This window comes from Mesoplodon bidens (assembly GCF_964165515.1).
Source record: "Mesoplodon bidens genome assembly, chromosome: 4".
Classification (NCBI taxonomy): domain Eukaryota; kingdom Metazoa; phylum Chordata; class Mammalia; order Artiodactyla; family Ziphiidae; genus Mesoplodon; species Mesoplodon bidens.
In genome coordinates, this window is record NC_138160.1 from 62,773,355 (window position 1) to 62,791,640 (window position 18,286).

At 48.8% G+C, this 18,286-nt stretch overlaps 1 protein-coding gene across 6 annotated transcripts; it reads right to left on the bottom strand.

The window, feature by feature from the left end:
• Window positions 1-426: 426 nt before the first annotated feature.
• OTP (orthopedia homeobox) lies at window positions 427-8,531 on the bottom strand. Of its 6 annotated transcripts, XM_081233137.1 has the most exons (4): window positions 8,366-8,531; window positions 7,256-7,420; window positions 6,664-7,073; window positions 427-980 (listed from the first exon to the last, which is right to left on the bottom strand). In XM_081233137.1, the coding sequence occupies exons 2-4, from the start codon at window positions 7,359-7,361 to the stop codon at window positions 450-452; spliced, it is 1,047 nt and encodes a 348-aa protein (XP_081089263.1). In that variant the 5' UTR covers window positions 7,362-7,420; window positions 8,366-8,531; the 3' UTR covers window positions 427-449. The 6 variants fall into 6 exon arrangements, with proteins under 6 accessions (XP_081089263.1, XP_081089264.1, XP_081089261.1 ...); XM_081233138.1 differs by lacking the exon at window positions 7,256-7,420; XM_081233135.1 differs by having other exon boundaries at window positions 6,664-7,420.
• Window positions 8,532-18,286: the final 9,755 nt, after the last annotated feature.

Sequence of the window (18,286 nt, forward strand, 5' to 3'; positions counted from 1 at the left end):
ACGGGAGGCGGTGGGCGAGGGGGCCGCAGGCGTTGTGTAGAAGGTGTGGATGGGAATGCAGCCAGTCAGAAGGCCGTGAGGAGGGCGCGAGCACGAAGAGTGCGAGCGGGAAGGCCGCGGGTAGCGGGAAAGGGTGGGGTGAGGCGCTAGAGACCGGGAGGAGGGAGGAGCTGCGTGAGACGGGGAGGGGGCTTTGGGGAGGCTGGGGGGAGCGAAATCAGGCGGAGGGGCGGCCTCGCGGGCTGGGGCTTGGGGGTGAGCCCGGGAGAGTGGAGGACAAGGGAAAGAACCAAGCGAGAGGTGGCAGAGGCCTGGAGGGGGAAGGATCAGGGGGCCAGGGGCGGGGCGCCCGGGCCAGGGCCCGAGCAAGGGCCCGAGCGCTTGCCGCCAGGGCCTCGGGGCGGACCTGGGGGCGGTGCCGGGGGCGGAGCGGGCCGGGCGCGGCTGCATTAAGTGAAGCTCATGGAAACTGTGTGCTCTAGCGCCTTGCGGCGGAGGGAGGCGATGCTCGTGCCCCGCCACACGTCGCTGCTGTCCGGGGAGCTGCAGAGCTGGGGCGAGCCGGAGACGTTGCTGGGGCCGGGGAGGGAGGCGGGCACCATGCCGGGAAAGGCAGGCTGGTAGAGGTGCGACTGCAGCCCCGCGCCGTTGGAGCCCGCCAAGCTGTTGGACAGGCCCATGGAGTTGGGCGGCGGCCCGGCCGCCAGGCTGCACTGGGACAGCGACTGTGCCATGGCTTGCTGCCTGCCCAGCGCCGGCGGTAGCGGCAGCTGCGACACTCCCGGCATGGCGGCTGCCGCCCAGCGGGTGTCGTTGGCATGGAAAGAGCACAGGCTGTCGCCCATGGCGGCGGCGGCGGCGGCGGCGGCCGACGGGAACTGAGGCAGGCCTGGCGTGGGCAGCAGCGTCCCCGGCGCACGGAACACGTTGGTGGTCTTCTTGCGCTTCTTCCACTTAGCGCGCCGGTTCTGGAACCAGACCTGGAGCGGGCAGGGCGGGAGACACACAGGGCGCTGTTAGCCGGCGGGCGGGCCAGGAGGGGCGGGGGCTTGAGCCCTAGAAACCCGCGTCAGGTCCACCCACTCAGCTCCAGGCCGAAAAAGGGCCATCGGCCCGGCACGGCCCCCGCACCCAGCCGGTGACCCTGGTTCTCCACCAGCTGGAATCAACCGGCGCCCCTTGCATCCACCGGGCGCCACCTCCCGGGGTCCTGAGTGATCGTGCCCCGGAGCGCTTACACACGGTGCAAACATATACCATGCGCAGTATTCACCACGCCCCTGCACGCTGGCACCTTCTGTTCGCTGCTTAGATGCACAGGTCTGCAGGCAGGCATGTGTCAAGGCTGGACCCACAGGTGTACAAATGAAGATAAACTTGCGTACCCATGTGGCTTAATAGCGTGCCTTATAACAATGATGGGGTATAGAATTTTCTGAAACGCTGTAACTTTGGAAATTGATGAAGGGCCGTGGATGACATAGCCAGTTCCAAAATCGAAAGACAAAGGAGAACCCCTAACGCCATGGATGACAGAGCAGAGAGGTAAATATAGTGATCCGTGTGGGAAAGCGAGCGCCACTGAGTTACAGTGTTGTTTGGGTCGCCACCGTGACTTCTGATTCATAGCGACTGGTACCGCTGCCACAAGTCCGTGCCTCATTCTCAAGCCCCTCTAAGGGTACCTTTATCTGGGCTGTGCAAGTGTGCTGGAACCTGCTGCCAGAGCCCTAAGCCTCAAGGCCTTCAAATCTACTATTTTCAGGAACTTACTGAGGATCCCAAATAACAAGGCCTCCAGTTCCCTCAGCCCCACCCCACCCCTCGTTTCATCTATAAACTAAAAGCAAATTTCCTGACCACTACAAACTAAAAGAAGTCAAGTGTAAAGCTCACACTAGGTATGAATCAAATTTAAGTTTGCTTAGACAAACCCAGATGTCTTTTTAAAGGAGATGTGTTTTATAAAATATACTCCAAAGTGAGCCTATTAGTTCTTTCTTAACAGTGACCCTGGAAGTTCAGACCTTACCAGACAAATTTGTCTATGAATGTCAAATTCACCACCACAGGGGAAGGAAGGGTTCTTCCTGAAAGATATCAAGTAAACTGCCTGACCAAGATAACATCCCCTTGCCCCATATTTAAATTTGATCTTTTTATTTAAAGAAAAATGCCAGCATGCCCACTTGGCAGGTTTACAGTTTAACATTAGTCAGTTGGAGGCTTACTATGCATAAATATAAATGATGTGGGACACAGCTCAGGTACTGATTGAATTTTCTCATAATTTGGCCAACGCAATTTGACCACCATATTCATGGCCAAAAGGTAACGCGTTAATCCAAGCTATTCAGTGTTTATTCCGCAAACTAAAGCATCATGAGTATGAGTACCTGACCGCCTTTCCCGGTAAACCGGCTATGCACAATGGTTTGTTCACACCCGTGCACTCTCTGTTTACCAATGTGAACGGCATTGCAATCTAGAATCCTCTCCCGCTTTTGGGCTGGCTCTGGCCTTTCTACCCTGTCGCCCACCACCTTATCTTTCTCTGGTTTCTACCCCACTTCCCAAGTTTCCGCCTACTCCAGTGTCCGGATTGGGTAAAGCTGTTGGGTCCTTTCCCTGCTAAAGCCCCTTGAGCTGGTGGCGCGGCAGATTAATGAGGCAGCAGAACCCTAGGTGCAGGCTGGGATCGACGTGGCAGGCGGCGGATTGAGCTGTTAGCGGCCTTCTGCGGAGAGCAACCCGCAGGAGCCCAGGAAAGCATAGCGAGAACTGCTGCCAGAGGTCGCTTTGCATTACCCATCCAAGGTTGGGCCGGATGGAGCCCTAGACAAGGGACGGTGTCTGTGTCCAGACGGTCCCCACACCTCACACTCCGCACCCAGATACATTTTGAAAGATGTCTATGAATACCGGTTCCTATCACCCTGCTAATGTCAGTGAATCCCGAAATGTCTGAATGTTTGGGGTGGGCACGGGGTGGGGGACTGGGAAAAAAAGCAGAAGAAAGCGGGGAGAAATTACCCTGCAGAATCTCAGTAAAAAACACGCCTGCCAGAAAGGTTTCTGAATCTCAAGCCCAAGCGGAAAAGAACAGCTGTTGAAGAACTAAATATTACAGAAATAATCGAAAAATCGTGCTCAATTATGTTTGAGGGTTAGTAGTCAAATAATGGCTACAAAATTTTTTATGTTTCATGGCTTACTGCGGTTGGGAAAAAAATCTGCATGGGGTCTGAGCACCTCCGTTCCAAGCTATGATGCATATGTTTTTAAAATGTGAATGTTTCCACTTGAAAACTAGAGCATGACAGATTAAAATGCAGGTAAAACCTAAGGGAGATTTTGAGAATGCAGAGATGACAACTCCAGGAAATGTATTAACCGCAGCCATGGCCAACTTTGTACTCAGTTTGAAATGCAGCTCTTCTCAGAAAATGCTTAATACAACAGTGAGAATCTAATGGAGGTTGGAATTTAAAAATCCACTTTCATGATATCTGCTGTTACAGTAATATAGACATACTGTAAATGTATTTTAAAATATATAGCCCGTTTAATTCCCCACCTATAAATGGCTCAGAAATAGAGAAAGAGAGGGAGAAAGAGAGAATATTACTTTTTTCCCCCTCGAAGCAAATGCTTTATGAAGATCTCATTGGAATCCAGCAAATGATTAATGTGAAGATTTGGGAGGAAATCTGGGGAGCTGTATTAAAGCCTAGATCTCAGGTTCATTTCGATCAGCCAGCCGTGAACTCTGGGCCGAATTCATTACACTTTAATAGTGCTGGGAGAGGAAGAAAATGCAATTTCTCATTCCATTAGAAAACTAGAAAATACTCTTGGCTTGTCCCCCTATTAAGATGTGGCAGGTGACAGGGCCATTCTGGGGGACACGGTCAATGGAATTACAGCACATTATTTTTGTTCGTATAAAATATTGAGAGGCAAGCCTGGCTGTGCAGAAGTTATTTCACTGATTTGGTTTTTATGTAAATAAAATATTGAAAGTTAATTAATCCGTGCTAGAGACTAATGATTATGCTTATTATATTGCATTCGATCGCGTAATTTGCATGATTCTCGCATTGCTGCTTAATAAGCCATTCCAGGTTATAAATAATTCTGAAATTGGTTTCTAATAATGGCATGCTATAAAAGGAATGGTTTTATTATACTAGCCAGAAAAGAGGAGCGATATCAGACATGGAATTGGCCTCCGTGTGAGTAGAGGTGCTTTAATAAATACTTAAAAGTATGATATATGCCAGATATAGATAAAAATACGTATTTTAGATCATTTAGTCTAGAATCAAAAAGTATCTTTAAAAACATACAATTGCAATAAATTAAATGTTTAGATCATTTTTAATCAGTGCAGTGGCCCCACGTACTGAAAAGAATGTGTGGCAATCTGTTAACTATATAGAAAACTATGAAGTACTCATCATATAAGAACATAAACCAATTACTATTTAATTTGAATTTGGTCAAGGAGCAACCATACAATGAATTGAGAAGTAAATACATTTTACATAAATTATTTTTGCATTACATTACATAATGTTAATCATTTTGAAATGTTAATTAAGAAGGTTATGTTGATCTGATTACTTTTTAAACTATGGAACATTATTTTTAAAAATATTGAAATTGCCATTCTATTAAATTGTTCCTATCAGCAACATCAAGCTATTATCTTTGGTTGAACATTATGTTAGAACAATTAAAGTACTTTGTCTCTATTCTTCTTGATTATTCTTTTGTGTACTTCTTGAAAATTACGTTTCTATTACATAGTTTGTGTTTTATTTCATTTACAACTTTTTGTATTAAAAGAATCACTGCCATTAACCTTCGGAAGACCTAATAAAGTTTAATAGACCTCATTTTCTTTTTCCATAAAGTCAGTTGTCCAATTATATTTTATTTGTGGTTCTAAGTTCTATTTTAATTCAAACTAATTACTAGTAAGCCTAGGTTAAGCAACAGCATTTTAGTCTTTAAAATAAAAATTATTGTATAGCATTTCTCTTGAGTGACAAAAAATTTATGAATTTTGAACCGACAGGATTTTAACAAGCCAGTACTATTATGAACGGTAATGGAAATATTGAAATTGTATATTTCTGTTAAGATTTGAACTCAATTTCAAAAGATTTAAAAGAGGTGTGAGGTAAAAAAAATTTAAGAGCACTAGTAATATATTTCTGCACAATGCAATTAACACGCCTTTGATGCTTAATTTCAATGGCCCATGATTCAGGGCTTCCGGAGTTCACTAAGGAAACCACCCAGACTTACACTGAGTAAAAATGTTAATCTATGTTATACCCTGAATATTACTATATTAATTTGACCACTTTAAGTCCCTAATGACAGTTTTTGCTGACTATTTAAAACAGAAGCATATGCTATTTTTCCAGGTTAGACTATCTTTAAAATGCAGAATGGAGACAGAAAAACGCAACACTGTGATTAAGGACACTCTTGTCTCTTCTTAGATCAAATGTAAAGTAACTGAGATCTTTAAACTTTGATGTTTAAAATTTGTAAAGCGAAGATATTTAAAATTTGTAAAAGCAGCCAGAGCTGAGATCAACACCCAGGGTAAGGAACAGAAAATACCACGTCCAAGACAGGAAAGGAAGGTTTTCAAAACCCTGGATAGCTCAAGACTAAGCGCGCGTCTTGTACTTTCACCTCCAGCACCTGTCCATAAAATATTTGACATAATGTTTTCATTCTTCTAAAAAGCAGAAAAAATCCGAGATGCATTGGACTTATACTTTTATTCCCCGATTTTCAAAAAACTTACAGGTGTGGTTTTCTAAGTCACATGTAATTTACAACTTGGAGGGGGGTTGGATGAAAACAAGGGGTCAGTAATGATTTTGTCTATTGCCGGTCAATCTTTCCTGCCCCAAATGTCCTTTCTTCAAATTGGAGATCTACAAGAAAGCCCTCTTTCCTCCCCACTCCCCAAGTTACCTTAGGGAAAACCAGGACTCATAGTCTGTGGGGGATCGCTCCAGCCTCTCCCAGCGCATTGGTAGGCCGCCAAGTTCAAAGCCTTTGTAAACATCACAGCTAGAGGTGTTTTGCCTGAGAGCAGCAGGAGTGTGATAAGCAGGAGAATAAAGCTACACCGTAAAACCCAGGTGTAGATCTTTTTTGAAATGTGCCCATTTCGCCTTGTTTTCTCCCTTTTCATGTTTTCTGTATAATTGTTGCATTCTCCCATTTATCCAGACTCTTAACACAAACTCATTAGGGGATAATGAAATGCTTGTCAATTACGAGAGCTGGAGTGTAATCGCGTGCTGGACTTAGCCGCCTGGGAGACACAGAAGGTGGGAGACCCGGAGGTTCCCTTCTCAGGAGGAGGGAAGAGACCTAGCAATTGAACGACGCCGGCTTCGCTTTTGAGGAGTTTCTGCGGGGATGTGGCTATACTGGCAGGAGATGGGGGCACTGTCTGTCCATCGATGGGGCCAGTTTGCGGGCAGAGGAGCTAACTTGACCCAGGAAACCATAGGTAGAGGAAGCGCAGCCCAGGACCCCTGCAAGGGAAGGAAAGACCCTGCTTCCTTTGCCCAAGTCCACCCGCCCCCTCCTTGTCTTCTGCCCTGGCGCCCAAGCCCAGCGTACCTGCACTCGGGACTCCGTCAGCCCGATACGCAGCGCCAGCTCCTCGCGCATGAAGATGTCGGGGTAGTGAGTCTTGGCGAAGCTCCTCTCCAACTCGTTGAGCTGTGCCGGGGTGAAGCGCGTCCGGTGGCGCTTCTGCTTCTGTTGGCCCTGCTGCTGACCTGCTTGGCTGGGGTTCGGGCCACCTTGGGGCCCCGGCTGCTTGTCCGGGTCCTTTGAGCTCACCGCCAGAGAGGCCGGCGTAGAGCCCACTGTGGTGATGTCCTCCCCGGGCAGCAGAGTGGCTCCCTCGACTGGGTCGGAGTTGGGCGCTAGGTCCCCCGGATGGCCCCCGGGGTCGGAGCCCCCCACGCCCAGCCTACACTTCACCGCCTCCCGGTGGCCCAGAAGCTCGGCGGCATCTTTCATACCTGAGGAGGCAAGGGGATGGTGGTCACTACTGTCCTGGCCATGCCAGGAGGGACTGTTCTCCCCGCGCGGTCCTTTTTCAGCCCCATCCTCGGCTCCCTCTGAGCCCGCGGTCGCCCTACGGAGCAATCTCCCGAGATGCTCAGCTGGGTTCCCCAGGATTTGGACAGCCAGGCTGTAATACCGTCTCCCGGCCCTTTCCCCTCTCTCCGCCGCGGGGTCCTGTAGTAAACAGCACATGCTTTCTTCTCTCCCACAATGAAACACTCCCAGTCCCGGCAATGAAACATGTCTCGGAGTCCCTTTCATGAACCGTACCCCTGGTGCCCCAGCAACCCGAGAGCATATCCTTCGACCAGGAGGGAAAAAAGAAAAGAAAAGAAAGAAGAAAAATTAAACGATTCCTTCGTTGCTGCCCCACCTGCGCTCAGGCAGCCTGACGAACTCTACCTCCGGCCCTCAGCTGATTCCCTCTCACTTTCTCGGAAGATGAATAAGTCTCCAAGCTTTCCACCTCCCGAAATCAACCCAAATCAGCTCCGCCTCCCCCTCAAATCAGAGAAAGTGTTTGGAAAATGGAGTCACATCCATCACCAAAGATTCCCAAACCGGAAACCCTGAGCCCAGTAACCCAGACAGCATTAAGGAAACTCAAGTAAACTCTCTAGACATAACAGTGAATCAAGCTTTAGAGAATTCAACTTTTCTTTCCAGAGAAATAAAAGGCGCATTCCTCTCGGCCACTGGCAATGACGAGTCCCTTTGCAGGCCGGATGCCCGTGAGGATGAATCTGGCTTTTCTCCTTTCTCAGTGAGCACACTTAGCAAATCCGCTTCTACTGCAGCGGCTTCTCCTTCAAGACCGATTTTTACAAATTCAACCATACTCAGACGAGGAAGAGAGAAAGAGGTAGTGGGGAGAGAGGAAGAGAGGGAAAAAAAGAAGAAAGAAATCTCAAATTAACGCAAATAGGAGGGGAAAAGGGAGAAAGAAAAATGCCTCCAAACAAATTATCACGGGGTAGGTCGTTCCCTTAAAAAAAAATAATAAGGGGGAGGGGGAAAGAGAGAAAATAAGAAAAACAAAAAGTAACAACATTTCCCAGCTCCTCTGGATCTACATATTCCATAGATTTTTTAAAAGACGCTGTTAAATCAAATTAAACTTTAATGCAGCACAATTACTTTTAAAGAAATTAGTCCATTTAGGGCACATTAAGGTAAAATAAGGAACAAATTGACAATTTCCTGCCCGGGCTTCTCCTGGCTGCCTGGGCGAGAGACGCGCACTCACCTAGCCTGGCGTCCAGGAGGTCGGCGTGAGACAGCATCGCGCACCGCTCCAGGGTGAAAGCTGTTCCCCCCCAAATTTTAGCGGCTTTAAGTTATTTAAAATAGATATAAGCTATAAGCTATACGATATAGATATATATAGATCACCTAAATGAAAGAAAATTCGGTTTGTGGTTAAAAAGGGGGCTTCTTGCATTATAATGTCCTTTAGAGAGACGGGGAGGTGCTTAACAGTTGAATGAACCCGTGAGCAGCTCGGCGAGGGGACCAATCAGGAGGGCAGCCTGCAAATGTCAGCGCCCGGAGAGTCCCCCACTCCGCCCGCCCGCCCGCCCGCGCCCGCCCGCGCCCGCCCGAGGAGGCGGCGGCGGCGGCGGCAGCCCTGGCGGCTCCAGCCCCGAGCAGCTGCTAAAGCAGAGGCGGCCGCCTAGCCCTCGCCCTGGGCTTCTCGGCCCGACCTCCGATAGTTCTTCCCTGGGATTTCCTCCAGGCACACCTTTCCTTCTCCTTGTCCCGCCCTGCTCGCTCCAAAGGCGCAGCTCTGTCTCTTTGAGCTAGGGTCTTCCTGGGGCAGAGGCAGGGCAGGGGACAGCGCAGGGCATGACCCCCTGGTGACCCGAGAGTAGCCCCCACCAGCGCGCTGGGCAACACTGGCCGGCCGCTGGCGCAGGCCTGTCGATCCCGAGCACAACAAGGGCACGCCGCGCCCTCCAGACCGCCTCTAGACTTCGCTGACGCCCAGCAGGCCTGCGCCTAGGGTCCAGACGCCCTGGCTGGGACCCCGGGCCTACAGAGTCCCAGCCCCGCGGCAGGGCCTAGAGAGCAAAACAGCAGTCGACTCCCCCGGCGCTGCCAGGCCTCGACGTCTGCTTCAAGGACCCGTGCGCGGTGCCGATTCTTGCACTTTGCACCTTTCGAGCCCGGCTTCTGCTGCTCCGCCTGGCCCACGCTTGCATCCTGGCCCACAGCCCGCTCCTTTGGTCAAAGTTTCTGAGTTCAGCTCGGCTCCCAACTCCACTTTAGGCTGTAAATAAAGTTAAATGCTCTTTATTTTCCTCTCGAATATGTTAAACTACTTGAACAATTTAAAGTGCTTTGCACAAGTGAAGCGAACCATTTCTAATGTTCTGATTTTTCAGAGCCAGCCAACAACAAAGTTTAGATTAGTAATATATTTCTAACCAGAGTAATTTTCAAGATCATTAGGCATTTATGTAATTAGTGCCAAATCTATAAGCTTTTATTACGATTATTAGAGTAAAATCAGTATAAATTTGTACTAATTTACTACTGTTTAGACTTGGCTGTCAAGACCGGAGGTTCTTATTGTAAATGATAACTGAGGAAATTAAGTGCAAAATTCTGTACCATTTCTGATCTGCTCCTAAACAATCCGTTTCAATTGTATTTGTAGCAGAACATAATGCCCTTTTAAAGTTATTTGACTTGTATTTTTATTTGCAACACAAGAAAAATGCCCTCTTCCCAGGCACAATGAAAACTGATGTTTACTACTCTCAACTTGATTAACATTGATTTTTAATTCGAGAGTGATGCAATTAAGATTATTCATTTAGTGCAAATAAAGCTTCCACAAAAGGGTGGCCCTATGAAGTCTGTTTTAAATAATACCGAGCAAATGGCTTTTTTTGTTCGCCGTCCAATTGACTTACACAAAACATTGGAAATGCTGCCTGAGAGCAGATGCGAGAGGAAGTGTGTGTGTGTGTGTGTGTGTGTGTGTGTGTGTGTGTCCTTAGCTATGTGTATGTGACAGGGACCGAGCAAGGAGACAAAGGAGGCGGCAAGGCGAACTCTGGGGCAGTTTTCCTTCCTCTTCTCTCCTGCAGCCCACTCCCCTCCTCCCATGCACACACACACGTGCGCGCGCGCGCACATCCACACACACGTGTGAGTGTCGGGAATCAGCCACAGCGGCTCCTTCCGAGCAGCGGAGACCGCTTCCGCCGAAGCTGTGCGCTTGGCCGAGCTTCAGCGGCCGCCGAAGCTGCTGCAAAAGCGGTCTAAGTGGGACTGGGGCTCCAGAACCACCAGCTGCGGTTCGGCGGAGTCCGAGCGGCGGCGGCGGCTAGTTTGGGAGCCTTGGGGGTGTTCGGCAAGCTCCTAGCGTCCTAGCGACAAAGGCTTTGCTTGGGAAGAGAATACCTAGACCTAAAGCAGATAGAGTCCCTCCAATAAAAGCTTTCCTTCCCCCAAACAAAGCCCCAAATCTAGAAGCTACGGCTCGCGGTGAGCGCGGCACGAGGCAGGATAGCGGACCTGGGCGGGGCGGCGTGCTCCCTGGACGTGGTTCCAGAACGTGCACCTGGCTGCGAGCTCCCGAGGACTCGCAGGGGGTTTGTGCCCACTGGGGTGGGGCTTGGGGGTATCTAAGACCAGAACGCAGGGGCAGAGGTGGGGAGAAGTGTCAGAGTTAGAGACTGGAGGCCTGGCGGCAACACCCCGATCCTTCAAACCGGCAGGTCCGCGGAAGGCGGCACAGCCTTGGCTGGGCACCGTGTCTGGAGGGAGGGAGGAGAGGCCGCCACCTGGAGAGAGAAGGAGACGGGTGCGGGGCCTACACGTGTGTGCACACAAGCGCTCGTGTCCTCATCCCACAGCCGCCCCCAGAACAGCCGCGGACCATGCAGCATTCTCCCACACGCACACGCTCGTATATTCTGTTTTGTTGCATCTTTCAAGTCGATAAATAAATGTGTAATAGTTAATGTGAAGACACATCAGAGTAATAACAATGGGACGAAATCAAAGGATTATCCATCTCTGTTAGTAACCGCTGAATAACAATGTTGCGGCGTGATTGATAGCTCGCTTCATTTTATGACTTTTCTATTGGTCTTGATTTTTATAGCAGTATAAACAAACTAAATCATTTCTTCCAAGACTTCAGAGCATAAGCATCTGGGGGTAGGGGTGGGGGGAGAGGGGAAAAGGAAAGAAAAAAAAAAGAGGGAAATCTGAGAGTGGGAGGGTGTGACGGGGGTGTTATGGGGGCGTCGAGCTCAAGCTGGAGCTGGACCGCGAGTCAGGAGCCTGCTGCCAGCAGGCGTGGCGAGGAAAATGACAATAGTCTGGACGTAAAATGCTCGCCCCCGCGCCCGGTTCCCTCTCTGCAGCTCATTTTGGCCAATGTCTGAATCCACCTGGGCAGCGCCTGAGATGTATTTAACAGAGTTTTATTCCTCGTCATCTTCCCACGTTCCTCGGGCAGCCGGGAAAGTGCCGGTCAGGCCCATTGCTGTTGATAATTTAAGGCATTTCCCACACGATCATGGGAACTGGAGTCCCTAACAAGGCGAGGCTTCAGCGCAATGGCCCCCAAATCTTCGGAATGACAAGAATGTCTTCAGAAATCACTTCAAAGCAAAGTAGAAGGGTTTTCTATGACAGATCCAGTGATTTTTCCTCAATAAATAGGTTTTAGATTGTTACACACACGTAGAAGCGGAACAAAGGGAGCTACTAGAAAATATATTGGTTGCCCCTAATAAAATTTATTTAGACAGTTTACTTCTCATAAAAAATAGAGATTGAATTTTGTACAAGAGCCTGCCAAGGGGCAATGCACAGGGAAATCATTTTTTTCTTTCTCTTTTTTCCCCCTTCTACTTTTTAACGAAGCACAAAGAGCATTTAAAGGCCAGGCAATCCGTTTCCACTCGCGCCGGGCCGCATGCCCAGACAGAGCCAGAGAACTTTGTAGTTTTGAAAGAAGGCGGCTTTCTGGGAGATATATATTTTTAAAACAAAACAAAACAAAACAAAACCTTGAAGGCTGATTATGTAAACTACAAACACAGCAACTACAAAATCGGTTCCTTTCATCCTGCTTTGCCATCCTGGTCCAGAGCAAGATTTAGAAACATAGCGGTGGCTGGATCGAGAGGTGGGATGGTATGGGAGATCCATGCAGCAAGTGCTTTAGTGATGGGTTTATGCTGATTAGGTTTCTAATTCTGATTTTTCTCTCTGCTTGTATTTCTGTGTTCATTGCAAATCCTTTGTAGAGACACAGAGAGAATAAAAATATATACCAGATGCTCCAGAAGAATTGGGTAGTGTGCCCAGTGCCCTAATTGCTTTTTCCACTTACAGAAGCCTTGGGTGTTTATTAAACGAAACTTTCGGCTGCTTGAGCTGTTTGTAAACTGCTCTTTCTCTCTCTCTCTCTCTCTTTGCAGACAGTGGGATGAAATATGGCGCGTTATTATTCACATTCCTGCTATTAAATGCTGAATTGTAACATTGTTCCATTTAATGAGGAGTGCCTCCCTCAATAATTAATGATCTCACATTTTCCTATTTTCTTGCCTGATGAAAAGAATCAATTTTAATTCGTGGTAAATTACAGCCATGCTTTTGGGTATTATTTGCTTACAGAAAACAAATCAAGTGACTTGAACACTCCTGTTTACTTTTCTAGATATGCAATAACCCAAACGCAATGGCAAATCAGATCGTGTTCCTCAGGCCTACCTTAAAACCTCAAACAGAATAAAGAGTAGGGGCAAATACTCGAGGAAAAAAACCCAGGAAGCTCTCAAGTCCACTGTGCTTGAAACAATGGTGACCACTTTCTCCCACAGCTTTCACATCCCCGGGTGCCTGGAACCGTTGCTCTGCCGGCCCTCACCCTCACCGCCCCACCCCCTTCCCGGAAAGGGGTCAGTGGTCCACTTCTGGCCACACTGAGGTTTGGGACGGCTTGATGTCTCATCTGGGGGGAGTCGATGTGAGGATGGGGTGAGTGGAAGGAAAAGGATCTGGGAGGGCAGTCAAGTCTCTGGGAAGAGGTGACAGGCGCTTCCACACTTCTCTGCCTAAAAGAACACTCTCGAGGTCCCCAGCAAAAGAGACCACAGCCACAGAGGCTTTGGCTGAGGACTCTGGCCCAGCGACTGCGAAAGCACCCTCGGCTCGCCTTCGGGCCGGGGCTCCCGAGGTGCCGAGTGAGCACCTCTAACCCCTAGCCGAACAGGCCTGGGCCCAGCCCCCAAGTGCACTCTCCAGTCCTCTCCGGGCCAGGAGTGCCGGGACTCCGGGCCGCTCCAGCCAGGGTTGTCCCACTGATGTCGCCGCGGAGCCTGTGGCCGAAAAAACTCCTTGCTTACGGGACCCTGGCTCCCCAGCCTGGGAGCTAATATAAAAGCCAAGGACTCACACTCCAGCCTTCATTGTTTTTTTTGGCATAGGGAGCGGGGGCTGCGTGTGTTTGACACGTGTACTTGTGTGCATGTTTGTGTGGACAGTGTGTGCCCACTGCCTGCTCACGCGAACCGCGGGGTTGTACCGGCGCTGGCGGAGGGGCCGAAAACTCGCCCCAAAAGAGTCTGATTTCCTACCCTTCCCAGAAGCCTGTGGCGATACACGAGTCAACATAATTTTTTTTCCTCTGCAGTAAACAGTTTCCCATACATTCGAGTTTGCAGACTACAGCCATGCAGTCCACCTGATGACTCTTCGTGGGCGCTGGAACCGCTCCCTTGCTTATTTTTTTCAATCTTTGCCTTCTAACAACTAGCATCCGTGGCCCTCAACGCCGAAAGCTCGGCACAAAACAATGACGGATCAGTACCCGCCCCCTGACTCCGTATCTCCTCTTTTTTGCCTTTAGCCCTGTAATTTTAATGGCCCCAATCAGCCACACGGCATATAATAAGTGACATAGAGATTTTGTTTGTATGTGTTAAGTTCTCTGCTTTTCTGATTTCTATTTACTCAGGATAAATAATCATATATCAGTTATTCAGTTAGGTGACAAGGCTAGTAATTGGAATAAAAAGAAAAACATCTCATCCTTATCTCTTTCTATAACTAGATATAGCGCTAATAAGACTGCATCAATCTTATCTAGCAAATAAATAAAATAGACAAACAAACAAATTCGCCTCCAACAAGTTAATGCGGTGTATCTGAGTGGAAAGTAGATATTTTCACGCATTCTGGAGATGAGGAGTGACTTTTAATAAAATCACAAGAAAAACAAATGTAATTCTGTGAGCCATTTCTTGGAGCCGCCGGGGACCGCCCCCTCCCCACTCTCTCCCCGCCCTGTTCCACCGTCCCAACCTTTTTCTTTTCACAAGCAGCTAGTCCCGACCTAAGACGAACACGGCGAAAGCCTTCTCTAGCTATTTTACACTTTGGTGGGGGAAGGTTTGGGGGAGGGAGATATAATTCTACGGGGAGTGAGCCTTCTTCAAGTAGAATTTTCTCTTCTCCAGTCTTCTCCCTCCTTTACCGTCCTGGCCTTGCTCTTCCTTTTGCTTCCTTTTCCCTCTTTCCTTTTACTCCCCCTTTTCTCTTCCCTTATTCTATCTTCCTCCTTTCTCTTCTTCTTTTTTCTCTTTTTTTTTTTTACCTTTCCGTCTTCCCATTGCTTCCTCTCTTTCTCTCTTACCCTTTGCTTCCATCCTTCAGTCTCCTCTTGCACTTTTTCTCCCCCTTTCTCTTTCTCCCCTTTTCTCTGTTCCCCTTCCTCTCTTCTTTCTTCTCCCTCCCTCCCCCCCCCCATTTCTCTCTACCCCCCCCCTTCCCTTGCCCCCTCCCTGCGGCCCGAGTGCAGCTAATTCCGGGCGTCTATATTCACTCAATTAGAGAAATCTACAGAGAAGATCGATCTTCCATCTGCAGACATGCCAGCTTAACAAATTAGATTCTTGTTTCGTGCAGGTGATTTGGTGACAGTTGGGGAATTAGAAGTAATAAGTTGTTGTGTTTGAGCCCGGGCCCCCGCCCCTCGCCCGCGCCCCTCCCCGCCCGCAGACCCCCGGCCGCGCCCGCCGACCGGGCATCCCCTACCCGCTCCCCCAAGCCGGCCGGCGCCCGCCACCGCCGCCACCGCATCCCCCGCCGTAATTAGTGCTGCTGCCCTCCATGTGGGCTCGATTAAACCGTGATTTAGCTGAAAGAAATATAATTATGGCTGCAAATAAAATAATCAGCATTGAAGAGCGATTTCCTTAATGAGATGGAGCGGTTGCACGTCACGGAGTAAAGGGGTCTCATTAAGAGGTGGTAATGAGGCTTGGGTGGATGGTGCAGTTACAAAATAGCCCAACTCCTTTGCAGGCCCGGCCCGCTCGCCCGAGGTGGCCGCCGCCAAGCCCGGCCTCCGTCCCGCGGTCCCGCAGTCCCGGAGGGGCACCCGGGCCGGTCCCGCCCGGCCCCCAGGGGGCGTAGCGCCGGCCGCGCGGCCTCCTCTCTCGGGCCCGCCGTGCCGTCGGGCAGGTCGGGGCGGACAGAGGTGGCCGTGCGAGGTGAGGGGGCGGCCGGCTGCTCCGAGGCCCCGGCTGTCCGGCCCGATCGGCGTCGGGAGCCGGGTTTGCGCCAACTGCTCCGAGGACAACGGTCGCTGGAGGAGCCGGTCGGAGCGAGGAGCCCCTGGCTGCAGTGGAGGCCGAGGGGCCGTCCAGGGAACCTGTGGGCGCAGGTAGAAGCCTCTCGGGTGGACGTGACTTCGTGTGTGCCGGGGCAGGAGAGCATCACCGTGGGCGCGTCTGCACGCAGCAAACGCTGCGTCTTCACTGACTTTAGAGTCCTGGCGAGGAAGGGCCTTGGGGTTCTCAGACTCTCCATATTGTTTCCAAACTTTATTGAAGTACTCAAAAGGCACCAACTCTGTTTTAAGCGCCTCATAGAAAAAAAAAGATTTGAATAAGTTGTTCCAAAGATTTCTTAAATGGGTAGCTCTGACCTTTCTGGTTTATTAGGTTTAGGACAGTCTCTGAATTCCTTCTTTACATCAGGGTGTGTACACATGCATGTTCCCAATGTCCTGATGCGGTGATACTTCAGTACTTATTTCTAATTAGATTGTTAACCTTCTTGATTCAGTTCTATCATTTAGAACCATTCTCAGTTGGACAAGGAAACACATTATCCACACAAAGCGACTAATGAGGCAACTGAGGCACTTTTCCTTATTCATCTAACCAGTATTTGCTGAGCACCTGCTATGAGCTAGGCACGGTGATGGGCCTTGGGGAGTGAGAGGTGAACAGAGAGATGCATCCTTGGACTGGTGGAGCTTACAGTCCAGCATTCCCTGCACTGAGTTTTTCAGCCCTGGTGGACTGTGGCCATCAGGCATTTACACCCTGTGAGAGGCAGAGGTAAACCCGAGAAGTAGCTTGTTTTAATGTGCTCTGACCCTCCCACCTTCTCAATCAATATTCTTTTTCTACCCAGGAACCTGGGATCCTGAGGAAGAAAGTAATTTGATAAATTAACTTTCTTAGGTGTTAGGAGTTAATGTAATACCCTTTATAGAATGTTCCCGTTTTAAAAGAGGAATGCAAGGCAGGGCAAATTGCCTAGATAAACGACTTCCATATCTGTCTGGTGGTAGTGGGAAGCTTGAGAGAGGAGGATTTGGGGGTGTCCAAAATTACTACTTTCCTAATCAGCTCACTAGCTCTGATGGTAACTTTTGCATTTAAAAGAAAATTTTTTCTTGGGTCACAGATCCCTTTGAGAATCTGCTTAAAGCTATGCACCCTCCTCCCATTAAAAGGCATATATTTGCAAACAACTTGGGGGGTTCAGGCCCCCCAATTGCCCCAGTTTGTGAAACAGTGGTATGCAGGTGAATCCTTAATATTTGTGATTAAGACTTTTGGAGAAGAAATAATACAAGTATCCAGAGGAGTTCTATCAATAAATCTGAACCTAGGGAGAAGCTGGGTCAAGAATCAAAAATGAATTGCCAGACCAGTAAGTTCCAAGAAAACAACTGGTTAGCAGATATGTGCAGTTTAACAAATTTATAACAAATTCACATCTTCCATCTGATTCAAATATAGGTTGATATTAATCCAAACTTACACACAATGTCTTCATGTTGTAGAGAATTGTCAGGAAAACTACCTTGTCGGTGGGCAGCTCTCGTGGGCAGCATCTTGCCTTCCCAGATGCAGGTCCTGGGCAGCTGGCACTCTGGCTGGGGAGGGCAGCAGCCTCACACAATGGTGGGTCATGAATACACAGACCTTGTCCTGGATGGTGCTGTAAGTGAATGTGATTAAAATTCACACACTGGGACCACAGGGAGTGACGGGTGATTAAAACTCTGTCTTAAACCCACTAAAGCCCCAGAATCCAGAGCTTAAGCTAATTCTCTTATTCACTCCCCAAAGGCATTTTACACATTAGGGCCTGAAACCAAGCAGCAGAGCTGCCTTCTCCGCCCTCCCACACTTTCCCAAGATGCTAACATATGGAACCAGAGAGTCTTTTCTGGGCAGAAGATAGTTCTCATCTGGCTGCTTTAGAGCAAGGGTTTATTCCCCACCTCTCCCTTAATTTTCAAGAGGTCCCCAAGTTACCCATTAGAAGGCATACTGACTTTTCCATATACACTTTCCTAACATAATCTTTTTTTCACTCTCATGAAACAGCTGCATTAGGGAAAGGAAGATGTATTAGTTAAGATACGTATTAGGCTGCTGTAACAGCCATCCCAAATTACAGTAGCTTAGACAAGATGGAATTTTATTTCTCTCTCACATTCCAAGGCTGATATAGCAGCTCCAAAAGACTGAGAACCCAGCCTTCTTTATTGCTGTCCTGTCTTCCTCAACATTTGGCTCTCATCTTGTGGTCTAAGATGGCTGCTCCAGCTCCTGCCATCACCTCTGTATTTCAGGCAGCTGGAAAGGGAGATGAAGAGGAAGGTTCATACCCTTACAGAGGGTATGGCTCAAAAATGTATCTGTCACTTCTTCTTACAATGCATTGACCAAAATCTATCTCAATGGAGACCGAGAACTGTAGTCTTTACCTGAAGTAGTTAAAACATTAAAAAGGTGGCTCTATAGGTTTCCTGCTCTGGGAGGCACATAACTGCTGTCTTCAACATGGCCTTCACTTATGACCTACCCCTCATCCTCACACTTCCTCT